A 15,934-nucleotide genomic window follows, 5' to 3' on the forward strand; every position below is an offset into this window, starting at 1 on the left:
AAATATGATGGCAGAATATAGCGTTAATGGTAAGACTCTTGGCAGTGTGGAGGATTAGAGGGATCTTGGGGTCCAAGTCCATAGGACGCTCAAAGCAGCTGCGCAGGTTGACTCTGTGGTTAAGAAGGCATATGGTGTATTGGCCTTCATCAATCGTGGGATTGAACTTAGGAGCCGAGAGGTAATGTTGCAGCTATATAGGACTCTGGTCAGACCCCACTGGAGTACTGTTCTCATTTCTGGTCACCTCACTACAGGAAGGATGTGGAAGCCATAGAAAGGGTGCAGAGGAGATTTACGAGGATGTTGCCTGGATTGGGGAGCATGCCTTATGAGAATAGGTTGAGTGAACCCGGCCTTTTCTCCTTGGAGCGACGGAGGATGAGAGGTGACCTGATAGAGGTGTACAAGATAGTGAGAGGCATTGATCGTGTGGAAAATCAGAGACTTTTTCCCAGGGCTGAAATGGCTGCCACAAGAGGGCACAGGTGTAAGGTGCTTGGAAGCAGGTACAGAGGAGATGTCAGTGGTAAGTTTTTTATGCGGAGAGTGGTGAGTGTGTGGAATGGGCTGCCGGCAATGGTGGTGGAGGCGGATACCATAGGGTCTTTTAAGAGACTTTTAGATAGGTACATGGAGCTTAGAAAAATAGAGGGCTATAGGTAAGCCTAGTAATTTCTAAGGTAGGGACATGTTTGGCACAACTCTGCATTGTGCTGTAGGTTTTCTATGTTTTCTACCATCCCCTTCCTCACCTCGATCCACCCATCACCTCCCAGCCTCTGTCACTCTCCGTCCCCCTCCTCACTTGATCCACCCATCACCTCCCAGTCTCTGTCACTATTCCCATTCTCCCCTCCTCCATCTGCCATCACCCCCTCACCTGACTCTACCCATCTCCTGCCAGATCTTGTTCCAGCTGTCCCCTCAATTTTTCAGTTCAGATGAAGGGTCTTGCCCCCAAATATCATCCATTCAGGAAGGGGTGTAGTTGGGCCAGGGGTGATCAGCATGTAGCTGTATCAAACTCCAGTTAGGACACCTCTTTATAAAACGGTATCAAACTCCAGTTAGGCCTCCTCTTTATAAAACTGTATCAAGCTCCAGTTAGGACACCTCTTTATAAAACTGTATCAAGCTCCAGTTAGGCCTCCTCTTTATAAAACTGTGTCAAACTCCAGTTAGGCCTCCTCTTTATATTGCATCAGGCCTGGTTTCCACTTTATAGGGTGGATATCGAGGCTTTGGAGAGGGTGCAGACTAGGTTCACCAGGATGGTGTCTGGATTAGAGAGCATGGGCTACAGTGAGAAGTTGGACAAACTTGGGTTGTTTTCTCCGGAAGCTGAGGGTGAGTGGAAACCTGATTGCAGATCATGAGAAGGAAAGATTAGACAGACAGTATTTTTCCCAGGGTTGAAATGTCTAATACCAGAGGGCATGCACTTAAGGTGAGAGAGGGTAGGTTCAAAGGAGATGCGAGAGGCCAGTTTTTACAGAGAGTGGTGGTTGCCTGGAATGCAATGCCTGGGGTGGTGATGGAGGCAGATACAGAGAAACTCAAGTGTCTCTTAGACAGACACAGCAGTGTGTAATAAATGGAAGGCCATGGACATGGTGCAGGCAGATTCAAAATCAGGTTTATTAACAATGACATATGTCATGATTTTTTTTGTTTTGTGGCAGCACAGAACAATACAACACAGAAACAGGCCATTCGGCCCACAGTGTTGTGCCAGACCAGCTCAAAAGCAAATCAAAAACTCCTAAACAATAACCCCTCCTACCTACACCATGTCCAGCTTCCTCACATCCATGTCCCTATCCAAATGTCTCTTAAAAGCCTCCAGTATATTTGCCTCTACCACCATACCAGGCAGCGCATTCCTCGCATCCACAATTCTCTGAGTAAAGAACTTACTCCTCACACCCGCCCCTCTCACCTTCAATGCATGCCCTCAGTATTAGACATTCAACCTTGAAAACAGATAATCCCTGTCTACCCTATCTTTGCCTCTCATAATCTTGTAAACCTTTCTCAGATCTCCCTTCTCTCTCCAGTGCTCCAGAGAAAACAACCCGAATTTATCCAGCCTCTCGTGACAGCACATGCCTTGTAAACCAGGCAGCATCCTGAGAAACCTCTCCTGCATCCTCTCCAACCCCTCCACATCCTTCCTGTAGTGGGGTGACCAGAACTGTATGCGATACTCCAGATGTGGCCTAAACAGAGTTTTATAAATTTGCAACATAACATCCTGACTTTTGAACTCAATTTCTCATCTAATAAAAACAAGCATTCCATAAGCCTTCTTAACCACCTTATCGGACAAGGATAAGCTGCTATGAACTTGGATCCCAAGATCTCTTCGCTCAGGAATACTGTTAATGCTGTTGCACTTAATAGTGTACTGTCTCCTTGAATTTGCCCTACCAAGGTACTTAACTTCATATTTATCTGGGTTAATCTCCATCTGCCATTTCTCTGGCCATATCTGCAACTGATCTATACCATGGTGTATTCTTTCCCAATCTTCTACACTGTCCATAACTCCACCAATCTTGGTATCATCTGTAAACTTGCTAACCCACCATCTACATTTTCATCCAGGTCGTTTATATACCTCACAAATAGCAGAGATCCCAGCACAGATTCCTGCAGAACACCTCTAATTACAGACCTCCAGCTTGAGTAAGCTCCTTTGACCTCTATCTTCTGTCTTCTACATGCAAGCTAGGACTGAATCCAAACAACCAATTCATCATGGACTCCACGTATCCCAATCTTCTGGATTAGCCTCCCATGAGGGACTTGGTCAAACGCCTTACTAAAATCCATGTAGGCGACATTTACTGCCCTACCCTCAGGGTCCTGATTAAAGGGTTTCAGCCTGAAATGCCGACTGTTTACTCTTTTCCATAGATGCTGCCTGGCCTTCTGAGTTCCTCCAGCATGTTGTGTGTGTTACTTTGATTTTCAGCATCTTCGGATTTTCTCCTGTTTGCGATTCCTCCTCTTGTATGTGCTGGCTGTTCAGGATTGTCCGCTCTGTGTCCGTGTAGAATCTGTAATTTCGACTTCAACCATAACAAACAGACTTAGCTGTTCATTGAAGATACTTTATTAAAGTTGCTGGTTTACTTTGTGCATGGATATTTCACTTAATCGATGTCGTTCAAAGGTAGCATTGAAGGATGAAATCCTTGGGATCAGAAATGAAATATGAAAGATCATTTTTTGGAATAGCAAGTTCAAATAATAATGAAAGGCAGGAATGAATTCAACTCAGAATTAAGTTTAATATCATTGACATATGTCATAAAATTAGTTGTTTTGCAGCAGCAGTAAAATACATTTAAAAAACTATAATTTACAATAATGAATATGAAAAATAAATAAGTAGTGTAAAATTAGAGCAAAATAGTAAGGTAGTGTTCATGGACCATTCAGAAATCAGATGGCAAAGGGGAAGAAGCTGTTCCTAAAACATTAAGTGTGTGTCTACCTCCTCCCTGACGGTAGTAATGAGAAGAGGGCACATCCTCGGTGGTGGGGGTGGTTAATGATGGATGCTTTGTTCTTGAAGCATCGCCTTGTGAGGATATCCTTGACGGTGGAAATGTGTCCATGATGGGGCTGGAGAGTACAACCTGCAGCCTCTTCCAGTCCTGCATATTGGAGCCTCCAGAGCAGGCAGCTTTCCTCCCACACTTCAAAGATATACAGGCTCAGAGGTTGAGAGGTCACATGGGTGTAAATGTTGGCACGGGGTCATTAGGCCTACTAGTGTGCTGTATCTCTGAATAACAAGTTCCATCTGCCGTGCACTAGCTGACTGACCTACGTCCTACAGTGGCTTTGCTCATTTTTCTCGCTGTCCAAAATACCCCAAATTTTGTGTCTTCCACAACTTTTCCAACCATACATCCTACATTATCAGTAGATTTTACTCCGTTTCCTTGCTAAATCACTACTCTTTGAAGTATGTTGAAATTACTATCTATTTGGAGAATGTAGAATTACCAGAATTATTCTGAATGAGTTTACAAAAACCCAGTGTTTTTGCTGTCAAAATTACAATATCCTTGAGGTAAAAGGACAGTGGCTTTATTTAAAATATATTGGAAGAACTAAATAAAGTCAAGTCAAGTTTATTGTCATTTAACTACTTACATGTATTTAACATATATAATGTATATGGAAACAAGACAATGTTTCTCAGAACCAGGGTGTAAAGCACATAACACACAATAACTTATGAAGGTAAGGATAAAATTTACAGATAAATCACACATAAATAAAATTAAGTGTATTAATATTAAATATTGTAACGTACGGAAAGATTAACCAGTGACAAATATGATGCGACCAGGAGTTCAGAAGCCTAATGGCCTGGGAAAGGAACTGATTCTTATCCTGACTGTTCTTGTTTTTATGCATCATATTCTCCAGCCACATGGTAGAGAGTCAAAGAGAATGCTGGATGGATGGGTGGGGTTCTTAATAATACTGAGGGCCTTGTGTATCCAGCACTGCTGATAAATATCCCCGATGGATGGTAGGGAGACCCCTATGATTCTCTCAGCTGTTCTCACAGTCCTTTGTAGGGACTTCTGGTCCGACGTTCAACTGCTCCCACACCAGACGGAGATGCAACTTCTCAGGATGCTCTCAATGGTGCTCCTGTAAAACGCAGTTAAGATGGGGGGGTGGAAGACTTGCTTGGCTCAATCTTCTTAGGAAGTGGAGACACTGCTGTGCCTTCTTGTTCCGGGAGGTGTTATTATGAAGTCATCCGTGATATGAACTCCCAGGAACTCAGTGCATTTAACTCTCTCTGTGGAGGAGCCACGTATTCACAGAGGAAGGTGGGTACCTGCAGCTTCCTGAAGTCCACAATGATTTCCTTTATCTTCTCCACGTTCAGGCTGAGGTTGTTCTTCTCACACCAATCCAGCAGCCGCTCCACTTCCTCTCGATACTCTGTCTCGTCATCGTTCTTGAGAAGGCCAACCACTGTTGCGTCATCGCAAACTTGATGATAAGGTTTGAGCAACGCAGTCATGCATCAGCAGTGGGATAAGCACGCACCTTGGGGAGTGCCAGTGCTCAGTGTGATGGGACTGGAGACGTTGCTGCCCATATGGACTGACTGTGGCCTTACTACCAGGAAGTCCAGTATCCAATTGCAGAGGGAGGTGTTGAGACCCAGCAAGGACATTTCCCCACGAGTTTTTGGAATATGATGGTGTTGAACACTGAAGTGAAATCTACAGCCAGCAGTCTGGCTTATGAGGCCCTGTTTTTCAGCTGGGACAGGACAGAGTGGAGGGCAGAGGCTACTGCATCATCGGTGGATCGATTTGACCGATAAGAGAACTGGAAAGGCTCCAATGTAGCCAGGATAAAGGCTTTAACGTGCTCAATGACCACCAGCTCAATGCATTTCATAATGGTTGATGTTAATGGCACTGGACAACAGTCATTTAGGCAGGTTACTGTCACCATCTTTGGCACTGGAATGATGGTTGCCACCTTGTAAACCTCCGTCAGATGGGTTGCGCAGACTTTCAGAACCCAACCTGGTATATTATCAGGTCACACAGCTTTGTTGGGTTGACTGTGGCCAGGGTCTTCTTCACCTCAGCTTTGGCCAGCCGGAGTGTCTATTCTCCTGGGGAGAGGGGTGCCTTCCTCGCCAGCACTTTGTTCGGCCCATCAAACCGGGTGTAGGAGACATTCAGCCTCTCAGGGAGCGAAGCCTCCTGGTCACTGATGTGCAGAGTAGACTTGCAATCTGAATTCCCTGCCACATGCACCTCATGTCTCTGGTGCCGCAGAAGCAGCTGTAAATTCTCTGAGAATGCTCCCATTTTTCCTTCCTGATGGAGCAGGAAAGCACAGTTCTTGTTTCCCTGAGAGCTGTTGCATCCCCGCATCTAAAGCCAGCATGACAGTCCCTCCGCCTGGGACAGACCTCTGCAGTGAGCCATGGCTTCAGATTAACCTCACCCAGATGTGTTTCGTGATGGTAACAGCCTCAGTGCACTGCTCTATGCTGCCAGTCACAGAATCCACACATTCCTCGATGTTAACATGGTTGCCGTAGGTAGCAGTCTCCCTGAACACTCTCCAGTTTGTATTACCACTAGCACGTGGATCGTGAGAACATAGGCATCCAAACGTCAGGGTAGTGACCGGTAATTGTTGTCTCAAGAATGAAGGCACAGCGAGAAACTGTTCTACGTGCCATCCAGCCACGTCATTCCAAACGTAAGTATATCAAAGGGAAGACAGAATGCAGGAAAAAGCATTACAGAGAAAGTGCAGAGCAGGGAGACAATAAAATGCAGGGCATAAACACACGGGGTTCTGCAGATACTGTACTGGAAATCTAGAGCATTGTGCTGTAGGAACCGAGCAGGTATGGTGCTGCACCTGCCGAGATCCTTCAGCATGTTGTGTGCATTGAATGAGAAGCAAAGGCCATGATGTGGTAGACTGGGAGATCATGAATTCATCTTTATTATATAAGAGATCCGATCAAGAGTCTTATAACAGCAGGGCAGAAGTTGTCCTCAAGGCTGGTGGTGTGTATTCCAGAAAGGAATCGGATTGGGACAGCTCTGAGACTGGGATGATGTGGGAGAACTTGCACTTCCAAACTGAGGGGACTGTAGGACTGTGGATTGTGACAAAGGTCAAAACGTAACTGGAAGCAAGTGACAAGCATTGGTTTAACTGGTGCAGAACAATGTGAGTTAATAAGGTGGAACAGGAGAAGGAAGTGCATAGTTAGAAAGTAGAGAGACCCCTGCTGTCTGGATCTTCATGCATAAGAGGGAATTTGAATCTGAGGTATTTGATCGGTGAAGGTTTCTTGCTGGGGAAAAGCTTCCTGCTCTTCTAAAAATACAAGCATGAGAATTTTACATTTGGGCAAATAAAATCAAGTCTAAATTTATCACGAGTACATCGAAACCTACAGTGAAATGTATCATTTGCATTAACAACCAAGGCTATGCTAGGAGCTACCCGCTTCTCTTTTCCTTAGATGCGGCCTGGCCTGCTGAGTTCCTCCAGCATTTTGTGTGTTTCCAGCATCTGCAGACTTTCCCTTGTTCGTGATTCCCCTTTCCCTGCCCTCCCCACTCTCAGTCCCCAATAGAGCCCCATATCAGAATCGTGTTTATCATCCCTCACATACGAAATGAAAATTGTTTTTCTTGTGCCAGCAATATGGTACAAAACATAAAATGACTACAGTACTGTGCAAAAATCCAGGGCAGCTTGCCTAAGACTTTACACAATACTGTATATGTCACCATATATAACCCTGAGATTCATTTTCCTGCATGCATTCATTGTCCTTGAAAGCGAGTCCATGGATTGTGGAATCGTTATTTGCATTCCTTCTCCGCCATTTCAGAGAGTACGAACAAAATGTATTTAAAGTTACAGATTTTTAGAAAGAGATTGAAAGGTCTGAATAATGCTGTCCCAGTATGGTCATTGCTCAGTTCATTTCTTTCACTGGGTAGTTAAGGAGAGGGTGTGACCCACTGCAAGTGAGACTTCACTGGCTGCAGCGCTGAACTGGGCTGTTTCCTGTAGCCAGCGGACTCCTGGACCGGTCTACAGCACTGACATGGCTGCGTGGCTGTGGCCTGTAGCCAGCGGACTCCTGGACCGGTCTACAGCGCTGACATAGCTGCGTGGCTGTGGCCTGTAGCCAGCGGACTCCTGGACCTGTCTACAGCACTGACATGGCTGTGTGGCTGTGACCTGTAGCCAGCGGACTCCTGGACCGGTCTACAGCGCTGACATAGCTGCGTGGCTGTGGCCTGTAGCCAGCGGACTCCTGGACCTGTCTACAGCGCTGACATGGCTGTGTGGCTGTGGCCTGTAGCCAGCGGACTCCTGGACCGGTCTACAGCGCTGACATGGCTGCGTGGCTGTGGCCTGTAGCCAGCGGACTCCTGGACCGGTCTACAGCGCTGACATGGCTGCGTGGCTGTGGCCTGTAGCCAGCGGACTCCTGGACCTGTCTACAGCACTGACATGGCTGTGTGGCTGTGACCTGTAGCCAGCGGACTCCTGGACCGGTCTACAGTGCTGACATAGCTGCGTGGCTGTGGCCTGTAGCCAGCGGACTCCTGGACCTGTCTACAGCACTGACATGGCTGCGTGGCTGTGGCCTGTAGCCAGCGGACTCCTGGACCTGTCTACAGCACTGACATGGCTGCGTGGCTGTGGCCTGTAGCCAGCGGACTCCTGGACCGGTCTACAGCGCTGACATGGCTGTGTGGCTGTGGCCTGTAGCCAGCGGACTCCTGGATTGGCTGCAACGCTGACCTGGGGCCATGGCTGTGGAATTACTGTTGGGCGCTCTGCAGTTCATGTTCTGCAGATTGTTTGTTTTCTTTACTGTTTCCACAATTTGTTCTTTCTCTTTCGCACATTGATTGTATGACTGTCTTTGTGGTGTGGGGTTTTTCGTGAATTCTATTGTATTTCTTTGTTTTGTAGCTGACTGTCAGAAAATAATTCCTGACTAAGTGGAGGGATTTCCACCTGAATATTGCCAGAAATCTCAGGGATTTAAACAGTTTACCACCTAATTCAACAGAATCAGAGTTCAAACTTAGAAACAGAGAAACATAGAAAACCTACAGTACAATACAGGCCCTTCGGCCCACAATGCTGTGCCAAACATGTACTTACTTTAGAAATTACCAAGAAATAGAAATAACCTAGAAATTAGAAATAATAGAAATAGGGCGAGGAGAAGATGGCAGCACGACGCAGCGCGCAGCGGCCACTCCGGTGATGAATATCTGTTATCTGTCAAGTAGGGTGCCGTGCACAATCCTGATTTGATGGAGATGGACGTGAGAGCATGGAGGAACATCTGGTGAAACTTCTGAAGTGCCTGCTTCGCTGCTGCTGCTACTGTGTGATCCAGAATCTCCGGAGGAGAAGGCCCCGAGTCCTCAGCTTTGTTTGTTGCTCAGCGGCTGGGACAGGGTCGAAGCGCATGGCGGAGGAGGGTGCTCGGTGTCAGAGAGCTGATTGGAGGCTCGAAGTTTTCGGACGGACTCAGAGTCGGACTGTGGTTGGGTGCTTCCAGGGAGCTGCATTGGCAAGTTTGCGGTGCTGGAAGCTCATGGCAGGGAGAGTTTCTCCCTTCTACTGTCTGTGTGAGATGATGAGGCTATCGGGACTTTGAGACTTTTATTTTAACCGTGCCCATGGTCTGCTCTTTATCAAATTATGGTATTGCTTTGCACTGTTGTAACTATATGTTATAATCATGTGGTTTTTGTCAGTTTTAGTCTTGGTCTGTCCTGTGTTTCTGTGATATCATACTGGAGGAACATTGTATCATTTCTTAATGCATGCATTTCTAAATGACAATAAATGAGGACTGAGTGTCCTCATAATCTAATCTAATCCAACCCTCTATTTTTCGATACTCTGTGTACTTGTCCAAGAGTCTCTTAAAAGACCCTATCATATCGGCCTTCACCACTGCCGCCGGCAGCCCATTCCACACACTCAACGCTCTCTGAATAAAAAACTTACCCCTGACATCTCCTCTGTACCTACTTCCAAGCACCTGAAAACTGTGCCCCCTCATGTTAGCCATTTCAGCCCTGGGGTAAAGCATCTGACTATCCACACGATCAATGCCTCTCATCATCTTATACACCGCTATCAGGTCACCTCTCATCCTACGTCGCTCCAAGGAGAAAAGGCCGAGTTCACTCAACCTATTCTCACAAGGAATGCTCCCTAATCCAGGCAACATCCTTGTAAATCTCCTCTGCACCCTTTCTATAGTTTCCACATCCTTCCTGCAGTGAGGTGATCAGAACTGAGCACAGTGCTCCAAGTGGGGTCTGACCAGGGTGCTATAAAGCTGTAACATTACCTCTCGGCTCTTAAGCTCAGTCCCACAGTTGATGAAGGCCAATGCACCGTATGCCTTCTTAAACACAGAGCCAACCTGCGTGGCAGCTTTGAGTGTCCTATGGACTCGGACCCCAAGATTCCTCTGATCCTCCACACTGCCAAGAGTCTTAACATTAATACTATATTCTGCCATCATATTTGACATACCGTAATGAACCACCTCACACTTATCTGGGTTGAACTCCATCTGGCACTTTTTATCAAACACCCTACTGAAATCCATATACACTACATCTACAGCTCTACCTTCATCAACGTGTTTAGTCACATCCTCAAAAAATTCAGTCAGGCTCGTAAGGTATGACCTGCCTTTGACAAAGCCATGCTGACTATTCCTAATCATATTATACCTCTCCAAATGTTCATAAATCCTGCCTCTCAGGATCTTGTCCATCAACTTACCAACCACTGAAGTAAGACTCACTGGTCTATATTTTCCTGGGCTATCTCTACTCCATTTCTTAAATAAGAGAACAACATCTGCAACCCTTCAATCCTTCGGAACCTTCCCCATCCGCATTGATGATACAAAAATCATCGCCAGAGGCTCAGCAATCTCCTCCCTTGCCTCCCACAGTCCGGTCCTGGAGGTTTATCCAACTTGATGCTTTCTAAAAGTTCCAGCACATCCTCTTTCTTAATGTCTATATGCTCAAGCTTTTCAATCCGCTGTAAGTCATCCCTACAATTGCCAAGATCCTTTTCAATAGTGAATATTGAAGCAAAGTTTTCATTAAGTACCCTCTGCTGTCTCCTCTGGTTCCATACACATTTTTCCACTGTCACACTTGATTGGTCCTATTCTCTCACGTCTTATCCTCTTGCTCTTCACATACTTGTAAAAGACCTTGGGGTTTTCCTTAATCCTGCTCACCAAGGCTTTCTCATGGCCCCTTCTGGCTCTCCTAATCTCATTCTTAAGCTCCTTTCTGCTAGCCATATAATCTTCTAGATCACGATCGTTACCTAGTTTTTTGAACCTTTGCAAGCTTTTCTTTTCTTCTTGACTAGATTTTCAATAGCCCTTGTGCACTACGGTTCCAGTACCCTACCATCCTTTCCCTGTCTCGTTGGAATGTACCTATGCAGAATGCCATGTAAATATCCCCTGAACATTTGCCACATTTCTGCCGTACATTTCTCTGAGAACATCTGTTCCCAATTTATGCTTCCAAGTTCCTGCCTGATAGCTTCGTATTTCCTCTTACTCCAATTAAACGCTTTCTTAACTTGTCTGTTCCTATCCCTCTCCAATGCTATGGTAAAGGAGATAGAATTGTGATCACTATCTACAAAATGCTCTCCCACTGAGAGACCTGACACCTGACCAGGTTCATTTCCCAATACCAGATCAAGTGCAGGCTCTTCTCTTGTAGATTTATCTATATATTGTGTCAGGAAACCTTCCTGAACACACCTAACAAACTCCACCTCATCTAAACCCTTTGCTCTAGGGAGATGCCAATCAATATTTGGGAAATTAAAATCTCCCACCACGACAACCCTGTTATTATTACACCTTTCCAGAATCTGTCTCCCTATCTGCTCCTCGATGTCCCTGTTATTTTTGGATGTTCTATAAAAAACACCCAGTAAAGTTATTGACCCCTTCTTGTTTCTAACTTCCACCCACAGAGACTGAGTAGACAATCCCTCCATGACTTCCTCCTTTTCTGCAGCCGTGACACCTAGCCAAGTACTGATCCACGCTCTAAGCTCATCTGCTTTGTTCATGATGCCTCTTGCATTAAAATAGACACATCTCAAACCATCGGTCTGAGTGTATCCCTTCTCTATCACTTGCCTATCCTCCCTCTCACACTGTCTCCAAGCTTTCTCTATTTGTGAGCCAACCTCCCCTTCCTCCATCTCTTCAGTTCGGTTCCCACCCCCCAGCCATTCTGGTTTAAACTCTCCCCAGTAGCCTTAGCAAACCTCCCCGCCAGGATATTGGTCCCCCTGGGATTCAAGTGCAACCCGTCCTTTTTGTACAGGTCACTCCTGCCCCAAAAGAGGTCCACATGATCCAGAAATCGGAAACCCTGCCCCCTGCTCCAATCCCTCAGCCACACATTTATCCTCCACCTCACTCTATTCCTACACTCACTGTCACGTGGCACAGGCAGTAATCCGAGATGACTACCTTTGTGGTCCTGCTTCTCAACTTCCTTCCTAACTCCCTGTAGTCTGTTTTCAGGACTTCCTCCCTTTTCCTATCTATGTCATTGGTACCAATATGTACCACGACCTCTGGCTGTTCTCCCTCCCACTGCAGGATATCGTGGATGCAATCTGAAACATCCCGGACCCTGGCACCTGGGAGGCAAACTACCATCGGTGTTTCTTTCCTGCGTCCACAGAATTGCCTGTCTGACCCCCTAACTATAGAGTCCCCTATCACTGCTGCCTTCCTCTTCCTTTCCCTACCCTTCTGAGCCACAGGGCCAGACTCTGTGCCAGAGACGTGACCACTGTTGCTTCCCACAGGTAGGCCGTTCCCGCCCCCCCCCACCCCAACAGTGCTCAAACAGGAGTACTTATTGTTAAGGGGGACAGCCACAGGGGTGCTCTCTAGCCTCTGACTCCTGCCCTTCCCTCTCCTGACTGTTACCCATTTATCTGTCTCCCCAGGGCCCGGTGTGACTACCTGCCTATAGCTTCCTTTCTATCACCTCCTCACTCTCCCTGACCAGACGAGGGTCATTGAGCTGCATCTCCAGTTCCCTAACCCGGTCCCTAAGGAGCTGCAGCTCGACACACCTGGTGCAGATGTGGCCATCCGGGAGGCTGGGAGTCTCCCGATCTTTCCACATCTGACAGCCAGTATAGAACACTGGCCTCACACACACACTTCCAGTTTCTATTCCTCACAGGTAACTTACCTCGCCTCAACCCGTCATCGCCGAAGCCCAAATAAGCCAAAGCCCTACCACTCCGCCTCAGATCACTCCGTCTATGACCACTCCTTTAATGGCCGCTCTGCTAGGCAGTGTCTCCCTTTTATGCCTGAACCTTCCCTGCTATCTAACTCACAATTGGTGCTCCAGTTATAGCCACTGGTAGGCCACGTATGATGGACAAACGCTCTCGAAGCTCCCTTTTTAAATAACCACCGGCGACCTACAAGAAATTGCTCTTGGTAAAGCTCTGTTGACGTCGCTGATAGACCACGTACAAACTTCACAGGCATAATAGTGGTAACATCTCATATTCCATCTGGGTAGCCTCCAATCTAATGACTTGAACATCAATTTCTCCAAGTTCTTTTAATTTCTCCCTCCTCCCCTTCTCTCTTTTCCATTCCCCATTCTGGTTCCCTCTCACCCCTTCTCTTCTCCTCACCTGCCCATCACATCCTGTTGGTACCCCTCCTTCCCTTTCTTCCATGGCCCCCTCTCCTCTTCTTTCACATTCCTTCTTCTTCAGCCCTTTACCTCCACACCCAAAACGTCCCAACTTCTTACTTCATTCCCTCTCCCCCCACCCACCAACCTTCCCCCTCACCTGGTCCTACCTGTCACCTGCCAGCTTGTCATCCTCCCCTCCCCCACTGACCATCCTCACAGGAAAGCCACATCCGTCACCAAGGATCCCAAACACCCAGGACATGCTCTCTGCTCACTGTCGCCATCAGGAAGAAAGTACAAGAGCCTCAGGACTCACACCACCAGTTTCAGGAACAGTTATTACCCCTCAGCCATCAGGCTCTGGAACCAGATGGGATAACTTCACTCACCCCATCACTAAACTCTGCCCACAACCTATTGACCTTCAAGGACTCTTCATCTCACGTTCTTGATATTTATTGCTTATTTACTATTTGTAGCCCCCCTGGCAAGCCTCAGGGTCGCTCAGCTCGCTGTCGTCTAGGGAAACAGCCCTCGGCCCCACCAAACTGGGTAATTAGTTTGTGTGGATGCTGTGTGATGTACCCCACCCCGCCCAAATAACAGACAATACACCAGATACGATTAAATGAATTACAGTTTATGGATATTACTGGAACTATATAATTAATAGAGATAAAATATAAAAGGAAAATAAAAGGTGCTACACTTACAAAAGTTCAATCTCTTCGTGCACAAACAGTTGGAGCTCAGGACCCTCCTTCACCCTGCGACCCCTCGGACCACCTCGACCTGCCACCTGGGACCAACAACGGTAGTCAACCAGACGCTCCACGCGAGTCCGTCTCTGTCTCCTCTCCTCGCCGAACACCCTGGACCTCAGACTCCTGCTCGCGGTCTGACCCCGTTAGCGGACTTACAGCACCTGGTCCATCCTCTGTCTCTCTCTCTCTCCCGCCTTCTGCCCAAAAACCCGCGCATCACAATAACTTACAGACACACAGAAAGAATAACATCTATCCCAATTGGTTTGTTCATCCTCTTATCTGTAACATAATCCAAACAAACTGCTAGCGGGAGGACTTTCTCAGCAGTTAACATAACAAAGAAGCCATTTTACTAGACTACACAGTGACATAAAAGAAGAAACCCCTTACATATTATTATTATTATTAATAATATTAATAGTTCTGATTTTTAAATTTTGTCTTTGTACAGTTTTGTTGTCTTATGTATATTAGCTGCTTGTCTGTCCTGCTGTCTGCAGTCTTTCATTGATTCTATTGTTTCTTGGATTTACTGTGAGTGTCCACAAGAAAACGTACCTTAGGGTTGTTCATAGAGATGTGTATGTACTGTACTTTGATAATCAATTGACTTTGAACTTTGAAGTTTCTTGTTCTGGCTTCTGCACCTTTCCTTTCCAGCCCCAATGAAGAGTCTCAGCCTAAAACATAAGCTGTTTATTCCCCTCCATCTGACCTTCTGAGTTCCTCCAGCATTTTGTGTGTGTTGTTTTGGATTTCCAGCATCAGCAGCATCTATTGTGTGTATAATGGCGATGTAATCATTCACCTGTCACTAAGGACCCCCATCGCCCTCACAGGTCCTTTGTCTTCTCATTGCTACCGTCAGGGAGGAGGTACAAGAGCCTGAAGACACACACTCAACATCTCAGGAACAGTTTCTTCTCCTCTGCTGATTTATTATCCCTCTCAACCCCGTCAGATTCCTGAAGAGACGATGAACACGACTGTACACGACTATTTTACTCTCTTGTTGCACGAGTTTTAATATTTAAATTTCTTATTGTAATCTATATTAGTTTTTATGTGTATTGCAATGTACTGCTGCCACAAGACAACACATTTCATGACATATGTTAGTGATCTGAAGACCATAAGACCATACATGCAGGAGCAGAATTAGGCCATTTGGCCCATCGAGTCTGCTCTGCCATTTCAACATGGCTGATCCAATTTTCCCTCTCAGCCCTGATCTCCTGCCTTCTCCCCGTATCCTTTCATTCAGACTTTTAAGGCTACAGAGGTAATATTTGTTCTTTTTCAGATAGAAGATGTCATTAGGAAGTCCAGGAAAATAAAAATATTTGCCAGTTGTGTACTGGCAGGCAGGTGGAGCTTGTGAGCTTGTCTTGAACATCACAAATGTAAAAGCACTTTTCTCAGAAGCTCCCTCTATAATACACTGAAGAGTAGCCAGTATGTTAAAGTAACAAAGGAAGTTCCTTTATTAATAAAATAATCATCTATAGAGCCAAGTCAGCGGTTCAGCTCTACCCCAGTAAACAGAACTTTGGAAGCTCCTAGACTTTTTACTTATTTATTTATTGAGATACAATGGGGAGGACGCCCTTCTGGCCCTTTGAGCAATGCCACCCAGCAGCCCCTGATTTAACTCTAGTCTAATCACGGGACAACTTACAATGACCAGTTAACCTACTCACCGGTATGCCTTTGGACTGCGGGAGAAATATGGCGCACCAGAGGAAACCCACGTGCACATTGGAAGGATGTAGAGGACACTGGGATTGAACTCCACACTCCAACACCCCAAACTATTCTACTGTGGCGCTCTGAATGTTTCAACAT

At 46.3% G+C, this 15,934-nt stretch overlaps 1 protein-coding gene across 11 annotated transcripts in view; it reads left to right on the plus strand.

Annotated features, from left to right (window-relative positions):
• The window catches only part of rgs3a (regulator of G protein signaling 3a), a 283,964-nt gene that overhangs the window by 232,438 nt on the left and 35,592 nt on the right, over positions 1-15,934 (plus strand). Inside the window, exon 20 of one of the 11 annotated variants that reach the window (XM_063073271.1) lies at positions 8,853-9,970. The exons of 9 other annotated variants lie outside the window; for them this stretch is intronic. In XM_063073271.1, coding sequence (XP_062929341.1) covers positions 8,853-8,855 — 3 coding nt within the window. In that variant the 3' untranslated portion in view covers positions 8,856-9,970. Of the gene's footprint in view, positions 1-8,852; positions 9,971-15,934 lie in introns of those variants that run through there. One more of the 11 variants, XM_063073270.1, reaches the window with a different exon arrangement.

Source organism: Mobula hypostoma, chromosome 21, assembly GCF_963921235.1.
Source record: "Mobula hypostoma chromosome 21, sMobHyp1.1, whole genome shotgun sequence".
In the NCBI taxonomy this organism is placed as follows: Eukaryota; Metazoa; Chordata; class Chondrichthyes; order Myliobatiformes; family Myliobatidae; genus Mobula; species Mobula hypostoma.